This window comes from Ailuropoda melanoleuca, chromosome 13, assembly GCF_002007445.2.
Source record: "Ailuropoda melanoleuca isolate Jingjing chromosome 13, ASM200744v2, whole genome shotgun sequence".
Taxonomy (NCBI): domain Eukaryota; kingdom Metazoa; phylum Chordata; class Mammalia; order Carnivora; family Ursidae; genus Ailuropoda; species Ailuropoda melanoleuca.
The window spans coordinates 26,417,797-26,441,396 of record NC_048230.1 but is presented as its reverse complement, the minus strand read 5'-3'; the positions used below and the strand labels follow the sequence as shown (position 1 = coordinate 26,441,396).

At 53.0% G+C, this 23,600-nt stretch overlaps 3 protein-coding genes across 8 annotated transcripts in view; all 3 read right to left on the bottom strand.

Moving 5' to 3' along the window:
• Positions 1-8,219, bottom strand: part of WNK4 (WNK lysine deficient protein kinase 4) — a 16,663-nt gene extending 8,444 nt beyond the window's left edge. For 4 of the 6 annotated variants that reach the window (XM_011228639.3, XM_034640194.1, XM_019802725.2 and 1 more), the window contains exons 1-7: positions 6,585-8,219; positions 4,981-5,153; positions 3,842-4,062; positions 3,515-3,672; positions 2,935-3,023; positions 2,633-2,849; positions 263-527 (exon numbers count right to left, since the gene is read on the bottom strand). In XM_011228639.3, coding sequence (XP_011226941.2) covers positions 263-527; positions 2,633-2,849; positions 2,935-3,023; positions 3,515-3,672; positions 3,842-4,062; positions 4,981-5,153; positions 6,585-7,202 — 1,741 coding nt within the window. In that variant the 5' untranslated portion in view covers positions 7,203-8,219. The remainder of the gene's footprint in view (positions 1-262; positions 528-2,632; positions 2,850-2,934; positions 3,024-3,514; positions 3,673-3,841; positions 4,063-4,980; positions 5,154-6,584) is intronic. The other 2 variants (XM_034640190.1, XM_034640191.1) reach the window with 2 other exon arrangements.
• A 153-nt stretch (positions 8,220-8,372) lies between these two features.
• On the bottom strand, positions 8,373-13,136 carry VPS25 (vacuolar protein sorting 25 homolog). The gene is made up of 6 exons (XM_011228635.3): positions 12,937-13,136; positions 12,577-12,722; positions 11,828-11,881; positions 11,237-11,325; positions 10,394-10,469; positions 8,373-9,001 (listed from the first exon to the last, which is right to left on the bottom strand). Exons 1-6 carry the CDS (start codon positions 12,987-12,989, stop codon positions 8,889-8,891), a joined length of 531 nt encoding a protein of 176 aa, XP_011226937.1. The 5' UTR covers positions 12,990-13,136; the 3' UTR covers positions 8,373-8,888.
• A 160-nt stretch (positions 13,137-13,296) lies between these two features.
• Positions 13,297-18,606, bottom strand: RAMP2 (receptor activity modifying protein 2). The gene is given in 5 exon segments (XM_034640195.1): positions 13,297-16,837; positions 16,967-17,075; positions 17,494-17,559; positions 17,999-18,068; positions 18,070-18,606. Coding segments are annotated over 5 exon segments (528 nt in total). The 5' UTR covers positions 18,097-18,606; the 3' UTR covers positions 13,297-16,581.
• Positions 18,607-23,600: the final 4,994 nt, after the last annotated feature.

The following is a 23,600-nucleotide window of genomic DNA, read 5'->3' as shown; positions in this document are numbered from 1 at the left end:
CCATCAGTCTCGCAATCCGCTGGTGGGGGAGGGAGGGGATCAAAAAAGGGGAAGTAAAGGGGAATGGTGGCAGAGCAGGGGGGCTGCCTGAGCAAGGAGGGGCCTGGTGCTGTGGGAATTCTTTCCCAGAAGGAGCTGCGCAGCTAGATGTGGACATCAGGGTAAGTGACGGTGCTGCTGACTTGGGGTGGGGGGGCGGGCAGAGGAAAAAGGTTCTGGGACCTAGGTCATGTCCCAAATGCCACAGTCGGCGGTGACTTACAGGTGGTAGATGAGTAAGAGGCATGGCGGAAGAGGAAAGGCTGGTGCTGGTCTGCCTCCGGCTCCTCAGGCTCAGGGGGGAAGATGCTGGGGGGGCCGGGAGTCATGGGGACAGTTGCTGGTGGGGGTCCTGGTGCAGGGGGGAGAGCCTCCAACTCCCTAGCTTTGCGCAGCTTCTCACGCTTTCGCTGGATGGCAGCAACTCGTTCACGTACTGCACGGGCCACTGGCTGGTAATCAGCTTCGCAGACTAAACCCAGGGCCACCTGGAGTTCAGAGGGTGAGGAACACAGTTGGAGGCGAGGACTCTGCTCCAAGACACATTAGGACACCTTCTTGTTGCCTCTGGAATATTTCTCCAGGAGAAAGGGCACTCACATTCATTGATTAGGCACTGTGCCCGTTAACTGGCAGCTCTTTACTTCACCATCATTAAATCCTCCCAACAAGTTTCTGAGGTCGGTCTTAGCTCTATTTTAGACATAAGTAAAGCTGTGACTAGTTCATGGTTATCTAGTAGGTCAATCGCTCTCAGGGTGAAAGTGGGAACACTTGGCAAGATCTGGGGACATTTGTAGTTGTCACACGTCAGGGCTCCTGGCATCTAGAGAGTAGAAGCCAGGGATTCTTCTCAACATCCTATAATGCACAGGACTGTCCCCCAAATAAAGATGTCAATAGTGTCATCAGCAAGAAGCCCTGTGAGTAATGGATCAAGATCTGATCCCAGGTCAGGTGTGAGCTGTGCTATGGAGACTTGCTCTTATGCCACATTTCAAACACATTCTCGGGTTCCTGACCCAGACCTACCATAGATGATCCCCACCCTCTCAACTGCCATTTTCTTTTCTCTCATTTTTTTTTTAAAGATTTTATTGATTTATTTGAAAGAAAGAGCACAGGAAGGAGGAGCAGGAGTGGGAGAAGCAGGCTCCCTGCTAAGCAGGGAGCCCCTTGTGGGGCTTGATCCCAGGACCCAAGATCATGACCTGAGCCGAAAGCAGATGCTTCACTGACTGAGCCACCCAGGCGCCCCCTCAATGGCCATTTTTCTATCAGGAATCTCAGGCTCTGGTGCCTGGGTGGCTCAGTCGGTGAAGCATCTGCCTTCGGTTCGGGTCATAATCCTGGAGTCCCAGGATTGAGTCCCACATTGGGCTCCCTGCTCAGGGGGGAGTCTGCTTCTCCCTCTGACCCTTCCCCCTGTCCTGCTTTCTCTCTCTCACTCTCTCTCAGATAAATAAATAAAATTTAAAAAAAAAAAAAAAGGGAATCTCATATTCTCTTCCTGCCCCTCCCCCCCACCTCTGGCCTTCCTAAACCAGCTCTGCATCTTCTACCTCCCGGCTACACCTCCTCTGGCAGCTTCTGTTCATCATCTCCTAAGTCATCTCATGGACAAGCTTCGCTGTGCACGTAAGGGAGGTGGGGTGGGGTGGGGTGATCTGACTTAAAACCTGAACAGCCTGAGTTTAAATCCAGCTCTGCCACTTACTCGCTCAGAACCTCAGACAAGCGACTCAACTCTGAGCCCTCCATCTCCTCCTCAGTACCTCAGGAGAAAATCCCTCCATGCAGGGCTGGTAACAACAGTCAAATGCACATGAAAGGGCTCTAAGCCATGTACCAATGTGGGATTATTAATGAGCTCCAACCCTGTGCCAAGCACTGTCAGAGATAGAAAAATCAATAGAACAGTCTCTGCCCTCAAGGAATTTAGAGTCTAGTAGAGGAGAAAGAAAAGAATGTCTCCTGGTATAAAACAAGACCGATGGTGGTGGGTCCTGTAATGGAGAACCTGTCGAAGTAGAAAGAAGCATTTAATTTTGACTCTACAGGGAACAGGTTTCCTGAAATTCATGGTCTGAGCATGGAGGAAGACGGGGGGGGNTCTGCCCTCAAGGAATTTAGAGTCTAGTAGAGGAGAAAGAAAAGAATGTCTCCTGGTATAAAACAAGACCGATGGTGGTGGGTCCTGTAATGGAGAACCTGTCGAAGTAGAAAGAAGCATTTAATTTTGACTCTACAGGGAACAGGTTTCCTGAAATTTAAATAAACAAACAAACAAACAAACAAACAAATAAATAAGAGAGAGGGGCATTCCAGGAACATTGGATCAGCAGGAAGTAAAGCAAGGGAGGCTGGAGGACCCACAGCTTGCTCTGGAAAAGGAAATCTGCAGGGAATCCGCACACTGGGTGTGCGTGTGGGTCTGTTGAGGCGGGAGGGGCAGGGCGACACTTACAAGACCCTCTGAGAGGGTTGAGCTGGGTGCCTCTCCCACCACCGAGGGGTCCCACCCGGGCGCCTTAAGTCGATGCCCACAGGCCCCGCATAAGCCCATACACAGGGCAGTCTGTCCCCTGCTCACCATCTCCTGCGCCACTTCCTCTGCCGCGTCCCGGCCCAGTTGGAACAGGAATTCTATGGCCTGGTTGTCCCGTGGGCGCCCCCCGCGACGCGCGTCCTCCATGCGCAGCCAGAGCTTGAGGCCGGGCTTCTCCCCGTCGTCTTCCTCCGCCAGCTCCACGTGCACGCCGCGCTCCTCGCGGAAGAAGGCGTGAGCCAGAAGGTCCTGGATCGTGAACCTGAGGGTGGCGCACGTGAGCGGAGCCTTGCCGCCGCCCGCCCCTCAAATCTCCCCCAACACACAGCCTGCCCCCTCCATCCCACCTCTCGTTCTTATCGGTGCGGATGCAGCCTTCAATGATCTCCTTCACCTCGGGCATCTTCACCTTGTAGAAGCTGTTCGGCTTTGTGCCCTGGAGGAAAGGGCTTGCGTGAGGCCTCCGGGCCTCTGTGCCCCAGCTCTCTGCTTGCCCCCCACCCCGCGAGGCAGCAGGGTGTGCAATCGTAAAAGCACCGCGACAGCTACTAGACGGTTTGATTTCAAGTCCCCGTTCCCCCACGGATCGACAGTATGCCCTTGAACAAGTCTCCCTGTGTGCCAGTTTTCCCATTTGTAAAGCGCAGGGCAGAGCAGGGGCCCTTCCTGCGGGTGAAAGATCAGATGTGAAATCGTTTGTAAACTCTAGGGAGCCCTACACACATCATTATTCTAAACAGCTAGTATTGGGGCGGGGGTGGGGGGCTTGCGGGGGAACGTGCGTGCATCCAATATCCTTCAGTGTCTACCAGACTATCTTTGTGTCTAGCCTGTTTTCTTTAAGGGAAACTGCACTGACCGCGGGCTGGTTGGGGCAGGAAAATGGGAGGTGACCTGGAATTCTCCGTCCTCCCCACCCCCTCTCACCGAAGTGACCTTGCGGTAGATTTGCGCGGCATTCTGGCATTCGGAGTAAGGGTACTCTGAGGTGGCCATCTCCAGCATGCACATGCCGAACGCGTACACGTCCACGGCCTCATCGTACTTCTCCTCGTACATCTCAGGGGCCATGAACTCCGGGGTCCCTGTGGGATCCACAGCAGGCATCAGGCTATAGATGATGCCTCCTCTTGGGCATACCACAGGCTAGCCAGGAGGTGCGGGGAGGGGGCAACCCCGAGAGTTCTGGAGTACTAGTGACGGACCCTTCCCCAGTGTGTGTGTGTGTGTGTGTGTGTGTGTGTNGGAACACACCGATCACACTCTTGGCAAAGGAGGCGCGCTTGAGCGTGGCCAGGCCCAGGTCCCCAATTTTGACCGAACCCGAAGGGCCCGTGATAAAGACGTTGTCGCACTTGAGATCCCGGTGCAGAATGGGGGGTACCCGGGAGTGTAGGAAATGAAGCCCCCGAAGGATCTGCCGGCTCCAGCGCTGAAGGACTCTCGGCTTCATCTCACGGAACCGCCTCAGGTACCTGGGGGAAAGGCACGTAGCCAGGGTCTTGGTGGGGACACGGAGGTGGGGGAGGGGACCCCCACTGGGAAGTTCCCCTGGTCCCATTGGCAGCACCGCCTACACATCTTCTGCCAGCTTTATTCCAGCTCAGGTCCTCGCTGCGCTCCAGGGAGAAACTGAGTAGGGGGTGTGGTAGCTAGACGTGAGAGTACAAAACGGTCTGGTGGTAAACTTGCAGATAGCCTCGCCAAAGGGGCTGGGGAGCGCGCGGGGAAATAACTTTTATGTTGCCTCTTGAAGGATAAGTAGGGGTTCAAGGGTGAAAAGGGTAAGGGATGGAGACTTTCCAGGCTAGGGGACACTGTGCTCAAAGGCACGGAGACAGCCACAGGGCCGGGTGGGAGGAGGTGCTGGAAATTTGGTTCCTGTGGAACCTAGGCTCAAGATGAGGCTAAGTCCTAAGGACTTGGTGAGTAGGTCAGAGAGTGTGGACTTTACCCTGAGGGTAGTGGGAAGCCTTGAAGGGTTTTTAAGGAATGGAGAGATTCCCCAGAGTGCAGGATGATAGGATAGGTTGGAAAGGTGAGGGCAGAGCTGGGGAAGGCCGGTGAGGGAGCTGCTGCAGGGCTCCAGACCATGAAGCTGGGAAAGGCAGAGTGGGGAATTTTAAGGAGGCCTTGGAGACAGACTGATGGGAAAGGCGGATGCACAGAATCGAGATAAAGGAGGCATCTGGGGCGATCGAGTGTTGGCTGGAGTGCTGGGTGGACACTGCCACCCACCAAGGCAGGGACGCAGTAGGGGTGGGGGAGAGGAAGCGAGTCTGGTTTTGGACCTCAATCTAGAGTTTGAGGAACCTGGAAGTTCCAGAAGCAGTGGGGACCTCCCACCACCAGCTCTCCCACCAACCAACACTACCACCAGGCACAGAGCTCACGTCTTGAGGGTGCCGGAGGTCATGAGTTCGGTGACCAGCACGATGCAAACCTGGCCCCTCAGCACTGACTTCCATGAGTCATAGAAGCGGACGATGTTGGGGTGCTGCAGCCCCTTGAGCATCTCCACTTCCTCAGAGAATCGCTGCCGCTCAGTTCGAGACAGTTTCCGAGTCTGTGGGGTAGGGGATGGGAGTGAAGGTCACAACAGGCCCAGGACTCCCATGGGGAGGAGGAAGGGGCACATGGGGAGGGGCTGAGGGAGAGGTGAGGGTTGGAGCCTATTGTGGAGGCTAGGTCACCACTTGCCCAACGGGCTGTATACCCCGAATTCTCGGTCCTCCCCCTCAGGCTGCTGCAAGGACACGCCCATACTGGGCCTGGGGCCACCCCTGGACCCCCCGCTGGACACAAGGGCCTTTATGCAGCCTGGTCCTGGAGCCCAGAGCTCAATAGCGCCTTTGTGGCCTCCCGGGCCAGCCCGTGGGGCGGGAGGGGACGCCCCAGGACTGGCAGTGGGCAGGCAGCAGGCGGGCAGCAGGCTGACAGCGGGCAGAGAATTGGGGCCTTCAAGGGGGTTGGCCCCAGAAACTGGGAACTGCTAGATCCAGACAGGAGGCAGGAGGGCTGCAGACAGAGTTACAGAGAAAGATCCAGGACCAGGAGCCAGGAGACCGCCCCCTGCCCCATGGCTGTCCCGCCCCCCTCTCACCCCCCTCCCCCATTTGGCTGCCTCTCCATGCCTGGCCTAGAGCCTGGGGCGCGGCACTGGCAGGCGCGAGGGGCAAGCCCAGTGCCAGGGCTGGAGGGGAGGACCCTTACCCAGGCTCTGCCCCCCAGTTTGAATCCAAAGCTGCTGGCCAGACTTAACTGGGTTCTTCCCTCCATGGAAAGAAGGTCCTTCATACCAACATCCCCCTAAAGCCCGCTGCATTCAGTGCCTTTGGGTCTGGGAAGGGAGAGCCCAGGTAGACAGCGGGATGAGGAGCAGGAATGGACTCAGGCCAAGGCTGGAGATCTGTCTCCCCCTCCCCCAGCTGTGGAGAAGTCTAGAAATCTGACTGCTCCAGAAGGGGCCTGGGAGGGCCCCATCCTGCCACCATCACTCTAAATCTTCTGGAAGTGGAGAGGATCCTGCCCCAGCTCCTGGCCTCCATCACCCCAGCCCCCTACTCCGCAAAGATCCAGGGCGAAGAAGGAGAATCAGAGTCACACTGAGGGTCTCAAGACTAAGAGGAAAGGGAAAGGAAGCGATACTAACCACTGCAGGAGATTGGTGAGGCCAGTCACCCCTCAGATCTGAACTGGCTCCCCACCCGATTTTGCATCCTATCTTCCAGCTCTCAGGGTTAAGTATAAAGACTTTAAAGTTAGACTGTCCAAAACCCACAGGGGAGCCACCATACACCCTCTGCCTCAGTTTATCCTTCTGCAGCCCAGAATCAGCCAGATCCATTGATCATCAGAGCAAGGGAGTGGGCAGGAGTGTCTGGACATTTGACTGGAAAGATAAATCTCTCCCTTGCTGCTGTCCCCTAGATTTTTCATCCCAAGACCTCCAAAGGGTCCCATCCCGAGGTGCCACAGAGGGGGCGCCCAGCAGCACCTGCAGCTCACACCAGGCCACCTCCACCGTGGTGTCAGTGTCCAGCCCTCGATACACCGTCTTGAACGAGCCACGTCCAATCTCGATGTCAAACTTGAGGTATCGGCCGTCTGGGGACGTTGCCACTGCCTGGGTCTCCGTATCCTCCTTTTCCTCCTGCTCCCGCTGCCGCTCCCGAGCCGCAGCTTCGGGGACTGTCGGCGGATCCCGGGACCCCGGGCCTCCTGCAGAGCCCGCGAGCTCTGGACGCGCTGAGTCTGCAGCCTTCACGGGGGCTCCCCCCGTCCACGTGCCCTCGGGGGGCTCTGGACAGCTAGGCGGTGGGCTCCTTGCGGGGCCAGGACCTGCGGAGTCCGGAGGATCAGGGGGCTCCGGAACGGGTGAGGTTGGCTGGGACCAAGAGCTCAGCAGCCCCAAGTCAACTGAGCTGCGGCGGCTGAGACGGGAAGAGCGCGGCCGGGGCTCAGCCTTCCCGGAGAAGCGGCGCACCCGGCGAGGAGGGGGCCCAAGGCGGTGCTGACCGGCAGCCGCAGCGAGAGGCGGCGGGGGCCGTAGGGCCAGGTCGGCCTCCACCTGGGACATGGGGACCGCTGTCTCGGGGGTCGGGGGTGCCAGCATGAGGAAGGGCCGGCCCCGCAAGGCAGTAAGCCCGGGCGGCTGGAGAGGAGGCGGCCTGACAGGCGGACTGGCTGGGTGCGCAGCGCTCGGGTTGAGCTGCTGGGGCCCCCAGTCCCCGGCTCGCCCCCTCCTGCTCCGCCCCCGGCCCCGCCCCCGGCCTCACCGCCACCCCCCTCCCCAGGGCCGCCCCCTCGGAGCGGACAGGCGGCGCGCGGAACCGGGTGCGCAGCCCCTCACCTCAGCCGCCCCGCCCCCGGCCGCAGGCCCTCCTCTCCCTCGCGTCCAGGCGCACCCGCCTGCAGGCTCATTCGGAGGCCGACCCGGTGCAAAGCGGCTGTGTGTCCTCCTGCACTGAGTGCGCAAACCTGTTTGGGGGCGGGAGTGGGTGGGGGAGGCACGATGCTGGGACTGGGAGAGGAAACGTAACCACGGCTCTCGGCTCTGGGGCCCTGGAAAGGGGGATGGTTCAAGGGAAGGTTACCACCCGCCTGCACGCCCCAGATAAGGTAGCGCCACCCCCTCCAGTTTGTCCGGAGTAGCCCCAGGCCGAAAAACAGAGGTCAGTGGAAAGGTCTGGTTTTCTCCCAAGGCCCTGTCCCTCTGGGCTGCACAGGGATGGGTGTCCGCACCCAGGGCAAGCCCCTCCCCCCAAGCTTAGGACCCGGTCACCCATCCCCTCCACCTCCCTACCTTGGCCGCAGCCTGGCCCTGGCCACAGAAGCTGTTTTTGCTATGTGGGCTCTCCTTCCTCCTCCTCCTGTTTGCCAAGTTCCCAATAAACCAAAGTCCATATCCGGCTTACACCCCTTCAGCTCCCCTTGGCCTCAACTACCCCACCCAGACCAGAAGGATGGAGGGAGGGGCTTCAGAGTGGTTCAGGACTTTCATGGGGGGAGATGGTGAGGGAAGGGGAAGCCATTAAGTTACTCCAATTCAGAGGAAGAAAGCAGTCTGTCCCCAAGCTGTGTTCCATCAGCACTCCCCCACACAGCCCACCCAGCAGATGTAAAGCCACAGGCTCACTGGAGCCTGCCAGCACTGGAGGACCTTTTCATTTACAAAGGCCATAGGCCTCACCCCTCTCCTAGGCTGGGGTTCACTCAGAGGGCAACGCTTCACAGCCCTCCCCATGCCCATTCCAGTAGTAACTTCCAACGGCAGGCAGGCAAATGGGGTTGAGCTTTTTAATATCATAAATCAGTGTCCAATCTGGCCACTCACTGCTAGGCCCCTTCCTGGGCCTCCTATCTTCATATTGCCTGGAAGGCTGCCTGCAGCCAGGGCTTCTCCCATCCCCTAGGAAGGATCCAGCACCAGCCTGAGAGGGGAGTCAATAGCAGCTAAGGGGGTGGGAAGGGGGAGAGACAGAAGCTTGCGCAGGCGCGTGTGTGTATGTTACTTACGTGTGAACACATGTGGAGTTACAGGTTTACAGACCCTGGCTCGGGGACAGTCTAGGATGGGAGAGGAGGTAGGGCAAAGAGAAGCACATCTTTTCTCCCTGGCACCTTGACCTCACCCTTCCCCAGGGACAGACACACGGGGTACGTGGGAAACCCATCCCTGGACTGGAGCCCTTTTGAGTCTGGTGGAGTCACAGATCCAGTCTGTGGGGTCACTGGGTCTGTCTCCTTTTGAAAGCCCTGGAAGGGTGGGAGGTAAGAAGTAAAAGGAGACAGGTTTCTGCTAGAAGAACTTGACGCCTCGGCCATCACTGACGGTGATGATCTCAGCCTTGTGCTCCTGCTGCAGGGCCTGCAGAGCCCGAAGTAGGGTTGCTTCATCCAGCCCGTGGAACTCTGGATAGGGAGAGATGGGGAGTCAGGGACACTCAGCTCCTGGGGGCTCAAGGCCCAAGGAGAAGAGTCTAGCTGGAAGCTGAGACCTCGAGGCCAGGGAAGATGTGTGCCATCTATACTGCGGCAGCCGCCGCCAACCCTTCCTGGGTACTCCTTAGAGTAAGGGCTGAAAGAAAGCCCGAGTCAGCATGAATGAGAGTTCATGCTTATTCTCCCCTCCAGGTTCTTCTGTTAGACTCAACCCTCATGTGTATCCCCCACCCCCATGCCATGAGTGTCTGATGTACAAGAGTGACACCACCTGCTTGTGAGGGACAGTGAAGCCTAGGAAGGTCAAGGTCCTTGTCACTGGATTCTGACCCTAGTTGCACACCTGTACCCATCAGGAGCACCTGTCCTACCACAAAGAAGTGTAGCCATACCTCTGACCAGGAGACTGTTAAGCTCCAGCACCGGTATCTGCCCTTTCCTAGTTAAAAGGAACAAGGCTGGGAGCCAAGGGCCAGCTGAATATCTAGAGATATGGCAAGATACTGCAGGGAGAGGTGAGAAGCAGGTGGCAAGCCCTAACAGGTTCGCACACCTCACCCCCTACGGGGGCCTACCTCTTGAGTCAGGGAGCTTGCTTTCTGAGGAAGCCTCCAGCTTTGCCCAGCATGAGTGGTGGGCTGGGCAAGGCTGCAGCACTGAAGTCATGGGGTGATGGTGGGAGTAGCAAGCAGAGGCCTGCAGGGCAGGGGGGAACAGCCAAGAGCTGTAAATTCTGTTATGGCAGCCAGGGCCTGGCAGAAAGGGGAGGTGCCCTTTTTTCTCCAGCTGAGATTGGAACTTTTGGTGATCCTGGGGATCAGAATATGAATCCAGAGATAAAATAGCTAAGAATATATTTACACTATGTAAAAATCAAACGGTATACAAATCCTTGCCTGGCCAGAAACCAAAGTATTTAAAAGCCCTGGGGGTGCGGATGGGGGTGTTGGCCCAATCCCTTCAGCTGACGCCCACAATTCTTGAGCCCTCTATAAGTATAAAGGGTGAAAGAAAGGCCTGTGTCAGCAAGGAATGAGATTTGTGGCTTAATCTCCCGCCCTGGTTCCTCATTCGGTACCTACACCAGTAATTCTAAACTTTTCATGGGTCACAGATGCCCTCCAATATCTTTTAATATGGACTCTATCCCTAGAAAAACGCACATATATCCCCACAGACAAAATTCGGGGGGTATTTTGCGTGTAAATTCAGGTGGTTTAGGGAAACCTTGGACATGGGTTAAGAGGCCTTATATCATGTAGTATTTGGAATTCAGAGGCAGGGATGAGAAGTCTGACTATCAAACAAGGACTGGAGAGGATTCAGATGACAAAACTGGGGGGGGAAAGGGAGAAGCATTACCCTCATTCTCTGTGTCGTCCCCATTGGTCAGTTCATACAGGGTGAACACGGAGTTGTTCTGGCCACTCCTGGAAACCTATGGACACAGAAAATGGGGATTGAATAAGGACCGGAAATCTCCTGGGAGAAGGCGAGTTCACCAGCTCCACCTATCTGACCCAGGAATGGCACCTTTTCCCAAACCAGGGCTCACTGTCACCTCGACAGGAGTGGCCTAAACACCGCAAACCCCACAGGTGCTATATTTATACGTGTACACATATACACGGAACCACTAAACCACAGGCCTTCACATGTCTGAGAAGTGACCTCTCATTCTGTTTTCCTGTTCAGGAATAGGTGGCATGAGTTTGTTATATTTGGGTTGTTGATGCTGCTTCCCCTCTTCTCTCCCTTGGGAAAGTTTAGGGCTGGTGGTGGCTAGGAATGTTCGGAGAGTTTGTCCCCACACCCACACTGGTTCAGAATGTCTCATTCATATGGTGGACAGACCCAAAGGCTGCAGAGGGGGAGGGGCCCCAGGCTTTTTTTTTTTTTTCCTCCTTCCTTTCCTCATTTATCTTCTGTGGCCAGAGACTCCAGCCAACTATAGTACTCATGGTTCGCAGCACTGCATTCTCCAAACATGGCCTCACATAGCCTCTGGTCTCCTACAGTCAAAGGCAGGGAAGTTCTATACAGCCAGGGAAACTGAGTCACTAAAAGATGCTTGCCTGGAAGACCTATACTTCCTCTTTCTGCCCCTTCCCACTTCGCTCGATGTAGACCTAGGAACACCAGGCATCTGCTGAATATAGATACAATTCTCCTTTGCCATGGGTCACCATGGCAAAACAGTCTCACCCACTGATAGATGAGTTTCCCCCATTCTTCTGGCCTTCGCCACATGATCAGGAAGCTAGACTTGTTCTTATCCAGCCATTCCAGGTTCCCTGAAAAACAGATACTTATGAAAGCATCTTATGCTAAGAAGGGACAGAAGGCAAAACCAAGGCAGAATACGGTGGAAGAGACTCAGCTTTCAGGAAGCAAAATTCAAGATCTGTTTTATTATTGCCATCTGCAAGGCACCAATTCTCCTTCTACCTCTGTCCAGGTCTCAGGACACAGATGGAGAGATTTCAGTGGTGATTGCCAATAGGAAAAAAGGACTCGAGGAACTGGACTATCTACTGTACAGGATACTATGGACTCCAAGCCAGGGGAGAGAAAAAAAAAGTTGTTAAAAGCAAAGACTTGTGAAGCACCTGGCTGGCATAGCTGGCAGAGTGTGACTCCTGATCTCAAGGTTGTGGGTTCGAGCCCCACATAGGCTGTACAGATTACTTAAAAATAAAATCATAAAAAAAAAAAAAAGCAAAGACCTGTGCCAGTGTGCCCTCAGGAAAACCCAAGTAGGTGGAAAAATAAGGAAATCTGAGGACCTGAACCCACCTTTCTTCCTTAGTTCCTCTAATACAACCTGGATTGATTCCACAGGGAGCTTCCCTGGTTTAAAGTTAAGGGAAGGGCATTGATGGGCTGAGTTGGGTGGGATAAAAATTCTCAGGGCCAGTGTCATGTCGAGAACCACCTGTCCCCTTTTTCTCCCTCCCACACTCATGTATGTGCAATTCCCCAACAGGCTATAAATTGGCATTTCCTGGATACTGGGGGGAGGAAAGTAAAGAGAAACTAGTCCAATTAATGGGAAGAGCTTTAGAAATGAACAGTACTACCATCTGTGACCCTCTGTCCTCTCTCCTTTCAGATTTTCTCCACAGGTGTTTTAGGTATGAATCAGGCAGCAAAAACAAATGACATTTACTTCCTGGGAGGAAGCGAGTAGGTGGAGAAAATTACTAAAGGTAGTACCAGAGTTTGAGCTTCACTCAGAAGAGGACAGGAGATTCACAGTCAAAAGGGCTTGGGTTGAAAAGCTTGGGACTTGGCTTCAGGGCAGAGGTTCTAAGACCTGAATGACACCTGGGTACCTGTCACTGCCTAGGTCAAGAGGATTTGAGGCTGTATCTGCGTTGGGGTTTGGGGATAAAATGGAAGTCAGCTAACATCCTGGCTCTTTCCCAAGTCCAGTTTGGGTGGGAACCTGCCTACTGTGGGTGAAGGGGTGTGTGAAGTCTGGGCATGTGGGAAAGCGTGGAAGTGCATGTGTGTGGGCTGTGGAAGAGCCTGAGGGAGGATACGCTGTAGCTTCACGTTGTTGAAGAGCGGGCTCTCCTGAGCTTCCATCACCGTCATGCTGGACTGTTTGTGCAGGCGGCAGAAGGACAGGACCAGCGAGCACCAGGCGGCCAGCTGCTTCTGCCGAGTGTCCACGTTCGGCTGCAACCTGCCGGGTGAAGGGGGTGGGGCGCAGAATTAGAGGGCGTGAGAGACCGAGAGGCAGCACTTGCCGGAGGCGCGTCTGGGGGACAAAGTGGGGGACTGAGGGTGGTGGCGACCGCGTCCTTTCTCCCCCTCCCCATCTGAAACATCAGGGCTGAGCCCGGGGTCCGGGGCAGGGGAAGGAGGCACAGCGGGGCTTCTCGGGGTCTGAGCCTCACGTAAAGAAGGGCGGGAAGCGATACTGCCACGGCCACTCGAAACTCATCGCCATTGTAGTAGCCCAGGAAACCCGGAACCTCCGGGCAAAGGACTTCCGGCCTCCGCTTCGGCACGTCCGGGCAAAAAGCACAGCAGAAAGGTTCCGGACGCCTCTTCGGAGAGGGGCGGCCCAACCGGAGGGATCTTGCAGATCAGCCAGTCCCTTGCCATTATCCTAAAAATCCTTACCGTTTAGAGTCCCGAGAAGTCTTCTCATTCAGCTCTAGAGAAGGGCAGTGACTTCTGTAAAGCGGCACAATTTTTGATAGTAGAACTGCCTAGGCTTGTTTCCCTCTGCTTGGCTTCTTTTAGTATTAACATTCGTGTCAGTTACATTTAACTAACGCCTCACAATTTCCCAGTCCCCTCAACTGCTATGTCCTTCGACTCCACAGCACATTTGTAGCTTTTATCGCTGGAAAAGGTTCGGCTTCCACGATTCAGAGCTGCCCGCTTTGACCACAGCTATCTATCCCTTACGTCCTCACTTTCCTAGTCTCGAGTCTCCGGAGCCGTTTTGGTCTTATTTGACTCCTTACCCAGCCTAGACTAACCCATTCTGTCCCCTTGCTTGCTTACCTGGTGGTCATTTAACAAACCAGTGTTGTTGCTCCCTGCCCCCACCTCCATCTTCTCCCCCTCCCCCAACTCTGGGCTGAGTCGTATTACTGGAAAAAATGACAGAACATGCTGGCTGAGCCCCAGGCCCTGACTAACCGCACTGCTGAGCTCTCAGTGCAGCCCAGCACTGTCTTTTATTGACTCCCTGTCACATCCCTCCAGGTAATTCTTCAAATATTTCTAGTCCTCAAGTCATTCCACCTGTCTCCATCTTCTTTCTCTCTGCAGAATGCCCTTCCTATTTTGTGAACATGAGGCGAAGCATTTGAACCTCCTAATCGTTCCCTCTCTGTCTGTCACCACACTTGATTCTTCCCACAAGAATTCCTTTCCACTTTTACTTCTTTCTTTTGAATTCAAAGGAAGAAGTGTCACTCTTCCTTTACAAGGCCAACCCTTTGGCGTATCTTCTTACCTCTCCTTTCCAACTGCCTGTAGGACTTCTTTGTGTATCATCTTCCCTCTTTTCCTTTCCTCTGGCTCCTCTCTGCTAGTTGACAAATATGCTCAGGTCACCCGTATTTGAAAATATGCACAGTTTCCTTGATTTCGTCACCCTCTCAATTTCCTACCTGATCATTTAACCTTTCCCCCACTCAAGTCCATCCTTCATTGTGCACAGTTCCTGATCTACCAAAGTACCCAGCAAACGCTTGTTGCACGAATGGACGAACCATTCAATTGGTAAGGTTCTTTCAAAGGGCACTATCTCCTTTGTTTCCATGGCACTGCTTTATCCTTGCTCTGCTACTGTCTCTCTGATCTTCCTCTTTGTCTCACTTCCCCCTTATTCTTTAAATGTGAGTGTTTCCTAAGAACCTAAGCTCAGCTTTCTTTTCAATACACCTTCTGTCTTGAGAACTTTCATCATTTTCATGGCTTCACATGGCACTTCTGTGCAAAACACTCCTTAATCTGTATTTCCACCACAACCACCATCACCCCTCCCGTTTCTAACTCTCTGTGGGACATAAAAGCTTGTTTTATTGGCAACTCATATTGTACATCCTTTTCTTCTTGCCAGCTCCTCTTCCTAGAGCCATTTTCTATCATTACTTCCATCATTGTCCTACTAACTCAGATTCAAAGCCTGAGTCAGCCCTCCTCTCCTCTCCTTCATCTCCAAAGTCCTGCTGATTCCCTCCCCTGTTTTTAGTCATCTCTCCTACTTTTTATTTTCTGCTTCCTCATTCATCACTCCTTTGGCCCATGGCCTCTTTTTCTCAAGCCTGGAATATCACAATAACTTCCTAATTCACCTCCTTTTTTTTTTTTTTTTTACTCTCTTCCCTCGGGGGAATGCACTCCTTAAGATGGAGTGCCTACTCATGTATTAACTTCACAATCACCCTCCTGTGATCACACCTCAGCTAGATGTGACTCCTTTTTTTGCACTTAGATAACATTTGGTTTATATCCCTTGCATGACTCTCATCACACACTGCATTGTTTTTGTTTATTTGTGTACATGTCAGCTCCCCTATTAGGTGGAAGCCATTGAGAGCAGAAACCAAGCCCTAGCTTATTTTTCCAACAAAATATACCACACACAGTTATCTTCTACCAGCATGTCCTTGATGTATATTAGTAAAACACATGAAGGTGAATACGGTCCAAGAAGAGAACAGATATACCCCTGAGGAAGACCAATGCATTCATGGAAACAGAGCAAAGACTTATTTCAGGTGAAAACTCAAAATGCCCCAGGAAACAGATATGCCTCTAGAGAGACAGACATGTCCTGAGAGAAGTCTGTCTCAGAGGACGAGTAGATACATTCTAGGAAGCATACGGGTATATATCTATGGAATGGACGGGCATGTCCCAGGAAATGAATATGCATGTCCTCAGAGAGGTAAATATTTCAGAAAGGAGGGAAGGAAAAGCCCCTGAAGAGGCTCCAGGTGCCAAAAAGAATAAACAGGTGTCTTTATGGAGAACAAAGTTGTTCTCTCATATTTTTGATGATCTGGAAGAGCTGGAAGTGAAGGTCCTCTGGCAAACAACTGGGCCTCACTGTGGAATATGTAAGAGGGTCTGTATATAAAATGATGAGTTCAGAGGCTAGATATGTCCCTAGAAAGTGGGAAAGTGTTTTAAGGGAGTATCAGTATGGCTTAGGAAGCTGATAGAAGGATCCAGCTAAGAACTAGTGAGTGCTATGGAGATGACAGATGTCTAATCCCAGGGTCTAGTCTCCTCAGCTTGGAGCTTCTTCCAGATCATGTCCATCTTCTGGCTGTTAGCTCTAGTGGACACCAGGGGGCAGTATGCTGCCAGGCTGTAGGCCACACCCCCAGGGTCCAGGACAACATAGGATGAGGCCAGGGACCGGGAAGGGGAGTCCTGTGGCAGACTTAGTAGAGTTAAGTCCCCCCTGCCCTTGCCCTCAATCCTGAGGTCCTTAGGGATGGACTCTTTTTGGTCATATCACGGTTCCTATTCCCAAGCCCTGGGAGTAAACTGAGGCATGAAGACGAGGAAAATTCAGAGCTCCTGGGTGGTCCCGCTTCCTTCTTGCAGGAGTCACAGCAGAGATTCCACCCTTCCCCCTCTCCCCACACCTCCCCAGCTGCTGTGCAGACCGGAAGGGAGTCTCTTTCCTGTATATTTCCTGGTGCTGGGTCTGGATAAGGACAGGAAAGGCCCAGCCTTGGGAGGAAGCAGTGGAGGGGGTGGCCTTCAGGTGGGGGGAGGAGACAAGTGAACAAAACAGTGCTGCTATCCAGAATCTTCCAGCTCTGCTGCCCAGAGCTGTGGGAATGGCAGAAACTCTGGGATGGGGAGGGGACAGTACAAAAAAAAAAAGTTTTATTTTGAAGATTACAGAAATCGTGCCATGACACCACTGGGTTTCCATTTCCATCAGTCCAAGGATCTGTGGAGGACGTGGGAGTGAGAGAAGGAGGCAGGGAGGGGAAGAGAAACCTGGTGGTGGGGGCGATAAAGGAGCAAGATAGCTTGGAAGAAAAGCTCATACCACCCTAGGCCTGGGCTTCACTGTCTTTACTCCTCCACACCACAAGGGTGACGAGGAAGGGGATGAGGCAGATGGGGGCTATGATCATGGCCAGGAGCACATCCTCTGGGGGGTCTGATAAGGTGGGCTGCACGAGGGAGCAGTTGGCAAAGTGGATCTGGTGAGTCTCAAAGATGATCTCTTCTGCCCGGGGATTGGGGAAGCCCAGCTGAAATAAGTCTGCAAAATGCTCCAAGCAATACTGTAGGTCGCTATAAGGCCTGGGGGTAAGGGAAGACTAGAGTGAGTATAGGTTGGGCCCAGAGAGGGGAATGTCCCACACTCACTCAAGGCCCACCCACAAGGAGCAGCCCCCGCCCCTGGCCCAAGCTGCCTGGCACTGCCCCTACCTGCTAATCATGGCCCAGTCGCACCAATCCTTGGGGATAGAGTCCATCTCCTCCTTATAAGATTGCCAGCAAAATTGAATAGTCCTCTCATAGTTCTCCATCTTGTCCTCTGTGGGCACAGATTGCTTCACACTGACCACACCCCTGCCCCTCCCTCCAAGCCCTCTTGTCCAGGTATTTACCCTGTTCTGTCTTCAAACAGGGCAAACACCAGGAGAGTCTCAGAAAGTTTTCCAAGGAAAGAGTCTCAGTTCAGAAAAATTTTAATGCCTTCCATGTGCCAGCCCCACAAGAACACCCACACACTTTTTGGGGGGACTTCTAACCCACCTGTGAGGAGAGGAAGCAGCTCAGAGCTGGGTGGAGGTCAGGTGGGATGAGAGCAAGAAGGACCACAAGAAACCCCAGGAGAGAACAGAAGGGAGTTTAATGGGCTGCCAATTGGGTTTGTGGGAAAGGGACCCTCCCTACCAACCCGGTTCTCCTCGTTGCCCTAGGCCACCCTCCCAGAGCTGCGGGATACACACCTTTCGACTTCAAGATGCTTTCAGTGGGAGGAACCTGAGCCAGGGACTCCTGGGGCTTCAGAACAGCTGTGAACATAAATGTGGGAGGGAGGTGGGATGGCGGGGATCTAAGCAGTGGAGTCTGGAGTAGGGGTCTGAGACCCTAGGAAGTCAGGGCTACTTTCAGAAGAGAAAAAGGAATAATCCGCGCCCCCAACGGGTGCCTCAGTGACTAGAAGAGAGGGCTGATACCAGCTCCCTCCCACTCACATCCAGACCCCAAATCCTCTTCCTCCTCCCCAGCCCCAGACCTCCCAAGACCTCTCCGCGGGGCCCCGGCACCCCAGGTTCCTCCAACTGGGAAGCAGCTTACGCTGAGCCCTCACCGAAGTGGGGCCGGGGACAGTCCGAGGACAGCGCTGTCCCGCCCGCACCCCAGGGCCCGTTTTGGCCTCGGCCGTCCAGCCCCCCCCTCCCCTCCGGGCCTCCCGCGCCTCCCACCCGGGGCCCGGGGCGCAGCGCTCACCGCCCAGCAGGAGGAGGAGGCGGAGCGCAGCCGGTCGCCCGGCGCGGGTCGCAGGGAGTCGCGGGCCGCCCGGCGCGCTCAGTCCGGAGCGAGGCCATCGCGCGGCGAGCAGGCGAGGAGGGGCGGTGGCGCTGAGCCGGGCCCGGGGCGGGGGCGCCTATATCGCCGGCCCAAGCCCCAGGAAGCCGCGCCGCTTCCTCGCAAGGGCTGGGACGGCTGCGGCCACGTGGGGGGCGGGGGCGACGCCCGGGGCCGGCGGGCTGGAGGGGGAGTCGCTGCCCCACCCGGCCCTGGCGCCCGCCGCTCCCTCCGCTAGGTCGGCGTTGGCCCACTCTCTCTTCTAGCTCACCCTGCGGGGCTGGACAGCTCCCATCGTAACCCCAGAACCGGGATGCATTTCCTGGGCTCAGCCGCGTGGCGCCCGGGACTCGCCCGGGTCTCCGAGCATCCGCTCGACCTTTCTCCTTCGACCCTATCGCCCTTTTCCCTCGCTGCGGGGGCGAGAAAGGGGGTTAGCGACCTGCTCTCACGGACCTGGAGGAGAAGGAAGGGGCTGGGACTTCAGAGGGCCTCTCCACGCCTCAGTATCTAAGGCAGGGGGTTGGGGCTGCCCTGGGCCGTGGGGGAAGGGGCGCCTGGAGCTGGGCTCAGAGTTCCCCTTCCCTGGGAACACCCACTGATGTCAGCCCGCCTGCCAAAACTGGGGAGGAGGAGAGGAGGGAGCCCGTCCTCCAGAGTCGGGAGAAGTCCTGGGGATGGGGGCAGAGGGGAAACCGGAGTCCAAACACCCTCCCTTCCAGGCGCCTCCTGAAGCCTAGATCCACAAACCTGGTTGGGGGGAAGGGCAAAAGTAAGATTACTTCATTCCTAGTAGGAAGGTGGCCACAAACCAGATTGGGGGGAGGGGCAAAAATGAAAGATGACTCCATTCCCAGGAAGAAGGTGGCCACTACTCTTCAAGACCATGGTTGTGAGAAGGGAAGGGTTTAGAACCTACTATGGGTGACTTCATTCACAAGGTGGGTACGTTTTTGTCCCCATTTTACGGGGAAGAAGCTAAAGCTCAGGGGAAAGAGCCCAGAATTTAGCTCAGTAGCTCTAAATCCCACTTCTGTCTTCCTGCTCCACGAATGACTGGCTACCTTGACAATCTGTTTCCCCCCATGTAAGATAGGGACATTATCCTTCTCCATAAGCAGTAGTGAGGATGATATGTGAAAGGGCAGTGCGCTCACTCAGTGAATGTTTCCTTTTCTTCTCTCTTAAAGGACTTGCCTAAGGTCACACCGCTGGGAAGCAGCAAGGCTGAGCCTGGGGCCCCAGGGGCCCTGACTTCTGCCACACCACAGCTGTCTCTGTGTCCTGAGCCAGAGCTTCATTAGCTCGAAGCAGCCGAGCAGCCCAGGAGCTGGTTTGGCCCTGACGCTCAGTTCCAGACACAGCTGTCAGCACTGAACTTTCCTAAATTACTCCCAGACACTGACCCCTGGACTCAGCTGCTGCTCTTGTCCCAATTTAATGATCTCTGCCCACCACAAATTATCCTTCACGATCTCTCTTCAAATCTTCATCTCAGGGTCTTAGGCTCTTGCATAATGGTCACTGAAAGCCTGTTGTCCTCCTCCATTGCCAGGGTCAAGAGATTGCCTCAGTAAGGCATCTGGCAGAAGAAAGGAGGTGGTCCACTTGGCATGAACCCCAAAGCCCTCCTGGTGATAGTTGTCTTCTGCAATGTGCAGAAAGGAGTCAGACAACCCCAGAGTCTCTTCAGGCCAGCAACCAAATCCATTTGTGTCCTCCCACCCAAGATTGCCCTTTCCAGAAGGAAACATGGTCAGGAGGGAGATTTCTGATCGATGAGATGGGAGGGGGAAGCATGGAGGGACAGAACACAAACCCAGCCATTTCCACTGGGCTGGGGCCAGAAACACCTGAGCCCACTGTGAATTAGGACTGGGGTTAGGGTCAAGATTACAGTTGACAAAAACAAAAGTTGGGTTTTAAATAGGGCAGTACGGTATCATTGATAAAAACAAACAAATAAGCATTGGTTAGGATTCTGAAGGCAGATTCTGTCTCTGTGTTGCTGTGTCATCTTGGGCAGGTCATTTCATATCTCTGGAGCTCAACATTTTCACATGAATCAAAAGGGAAAATATTGGTAACTCCGTAGAAAATGTTATCTTTAGCCTGGAGCTGGGGTTAAGTTTGCAACATGATGTGGAGACCTCCTAAAGGGAGCTTGTTGTAGTCATGGCTGAACTTGGGAATCTAAACCTTCCTGTTGGAGAACCTGGGAATTTCCCCTCCTCCTGATTTTCCTCTTACCACTTTTCCTTACTAGTTGGATGCTTGGCTGTTTCATGGACCGCTGGGGGCATCCTAGCAACTGGGGGTCTGCTATTAGGGTCCTTTGGGGCTGAAAGGGGACCAGAGACCTCACTTTCCTCTTCCCAGTTGCCATATAGAAGATAGTCCCATGTTCTGCAGTGAGGGGACAGAGAAGGGCTTCATCAGGGACAGAGGCTGGTTCTTTTATGAAAGTTCTGTTCTCCACCCCTGGGGGCCCCCTTCCCTTCCCTTCCCAAGCCCATTTCTGCCTTAAAATATATACTTTTTGCTATAAAAATATACTTTTTAATTTCAAGTAACACACAAGTATATACTCATTGCAAAATATTTAAACACAGAAAACCTTATACCCTCATTCCTTTCTCACTCACTTCCCTACATCTTTTGGACTTAAAAAAACATAAGTGGGATTTAATATCTCTGTTGTTTGGTGACTTCTTTTTTTACTTAATAATGTGTATTGGGCTTTTTTTCACGATAACATATATAGATGTGCTTCTTTCCTTTTAACTGTAATGTAGTATTATCTGTAGTCTTTGTCTTATATCCAGTGGAGTCTGGTCTTTGTTTCCTACACACACCTCCTTAATCCTCTGTCCCTATCCCACACCCACTCCTAGTGCTCGGGAAGAGAGGGATCTGGTTCTGGTCCAGCTGGACATTGACCTGAGATTTCTGGCCCCAACCTAGATTGACTTCTGGATAAGGATCCTACTGCCATGTAAATTTCCTTTCTTATTACGGGCAAAGGAACATCCTGCCTGAAGCAAGAGGAGAGGTGACTCGATCCTTAGGAGTGCCATTTCTAATCTTCAGCCTTCCCCTACACACTCACACACAAATCCAGAACTACATATGGGGGAGTAAAAAGCACTGGAGACCTCCTACACAATGAAATTGCGTGCAGAGTATCCTGGGATTAACATCTCTACAATGTAGAGACATTAGCACATGCTGGCCTCTTCCCAGCTGTCTGCAAAATAAAGAACAGAGCACAGGAGAGGATGTGGGGGAGAGTCAGGGTCAGGGGAGCCAGAAGTCCTGGCTGGGAGGGGCTGATCCTTCCAAGCTGGAGAGAGGAGACAGATTTCTTGAGAGGACAGGGAGGCAGCAGGGACAACCAGAAGAGCTATAGTCACGGAGCCAGCTAGCTAAGGGAGGGAAGACAAAGGTGTAGGGACACAACATCTCCATCTCTCTCCATCTCCAGAATGATGGCACACTCCGTGTGAGGAGCCTGGCCATCACTCAGAGGTAAGAATTAGAGAAAACTTTGACTCTCAAATTGGTAAAAAGCAGATAAAATGGTCGAGCCATATTCCTCATCAACTGCCAAGGACTTAATAGTAGCTACCATTTATTGAACAATTACTATGCGATGCACAGTATGTTCTCTGACACATGTGCTGAGTGCTTTGCAAGTATTTCTTAAAACCTTACTACCATAACATCAGAGTTATCTTGTCGGTGGGTAAAATGGGGAAACAGGGGTAATGTGCCCAAGGCCCCAGAGGTAGTAGTTGGCAGTCAGGATATGAACTCAGGACTGCTTGATGATAACTAAGCTTCATGTCTTAACCATTATGATTTATCATCTCCTTCTCACTCTACAACCAAATACTGATTTCCTACTGGGTCTTGAAAATGGGGTTGAAAGAGAAGAGAAGGATAGAGAGTTTCTTCCAGGACCAGATAGACCCCTTCAGAAATAAGAAGATCCTATTTCACCTAACTATGTACATACATCCTCCTCCTCCTTTCCTTCTCTGACCCAGGCTAGAGCATGACATCACATGGTAGAGGCTGTTTTTCTGAAGGGGGAAAAAAAAAACCCAGACCAGATTTGTAAGGACGACATTCAGACAGTATGACTGAAGAGGGTCACGGCCAAGTGACTGTAGCACACGCCCAGCAGTGCTGAGAACACTGCTGGTCCCTCGGCACCTGGGGCTGACTCATGGTTGCTGTCGGACCCAATGCCAGATGCCAAGGTTGCTTTCACTCTTCCTCCATTGCTCAGAACTATCCTATGAAACCATCCCCAGGAACCCTTCTACACACTTTCAACACCCCAAGAGTTTTGATGTTATATAACATGGGGATGCCCTGAGGATGCGTGGCAGTATGCTCAGATTGTTTCATTTAAAACTCACAACTCTATTAAATTAGGTGCCATAGCAACTGCTTTACAGACAAGGAAACTGAGGCTCAGAAAGGCTAAGTAGGGGCGCCTGGGTGGCACAGCGGTTAAGCGTCTGCCTTCGGCTCAGGGCGTGATCCCGCCGTTATGGGATCGAGCCACATCAGGCTCTTCTGCTGTGAGCCTGCTTCTTCCTCTCCCACTCCCCCTGCTTGTGTTCCCTCTCTTGCTGGCTGTCTCTGTCTCTGTCGAATAAATAAATAAAATCTTTAAAAAAAAAAAAAAAGAAAAAAAAAAGAAAGGCTAAGTAATTTGCCCAAACTCATGCAACTCGTATTGGCAGACATCCAGATCTTGATGCCGAAGCCTAAGTGCTTAAACCCTGCTCCACAATACCTGATGGACGCCAACTTGCTAGCCAACCTGCCAAAGAGAACTGGATAGAAAGGGATGCAGAAGACTAGCCAGAAGGACGACCAAACAGAACTGCTTGTGGCACGGGGGGACTTCCCCTCTCAGTGCGATCCCCCTCCTGATTACGCCTGCTTTGTTTATAGACAGTATCTTTTCACATCCTTTTCCCCAAGACCTTAAAGCTTTGGATGGACAACAAAAAGTACTCATGACATTATGAAATAAAACATTTTCTAGATCATACCATCCAACATGGGTTAAGCAAATAAGACGGGAGTATATGTTTGTTTCACATGCGTGGTATCTGTGATATGAGCTTAAGGAATACTACAAAAGGCAATATTTTCCTCTCCTGCAAAATGGGAATAATAAAAATACTTATAAGTTATAAGATATAAAACACTTAGAGCAGGATATTATTATTATTATTATTATTTACAATGATGACGATTTCCATTACCTTAGTGGTTAAGAGCACACACTCTGGAGTCAAGCACACTTGAGTTTGGATCCGAGCTCCATCACTTATTTGCTGTGACCCTCTGCAATTACTTAACTCCTCTGAGCATGTTTTCTTATCTGCAAAATGGGGTTACCAGTGTGTATCTCAGTCAGCAATAAAGATAATGCAAGTCAAGCATTTGACCCAATGTCTGTTGCTCGTAAGCATGTGATAAATGGTATTTACTGTCATAG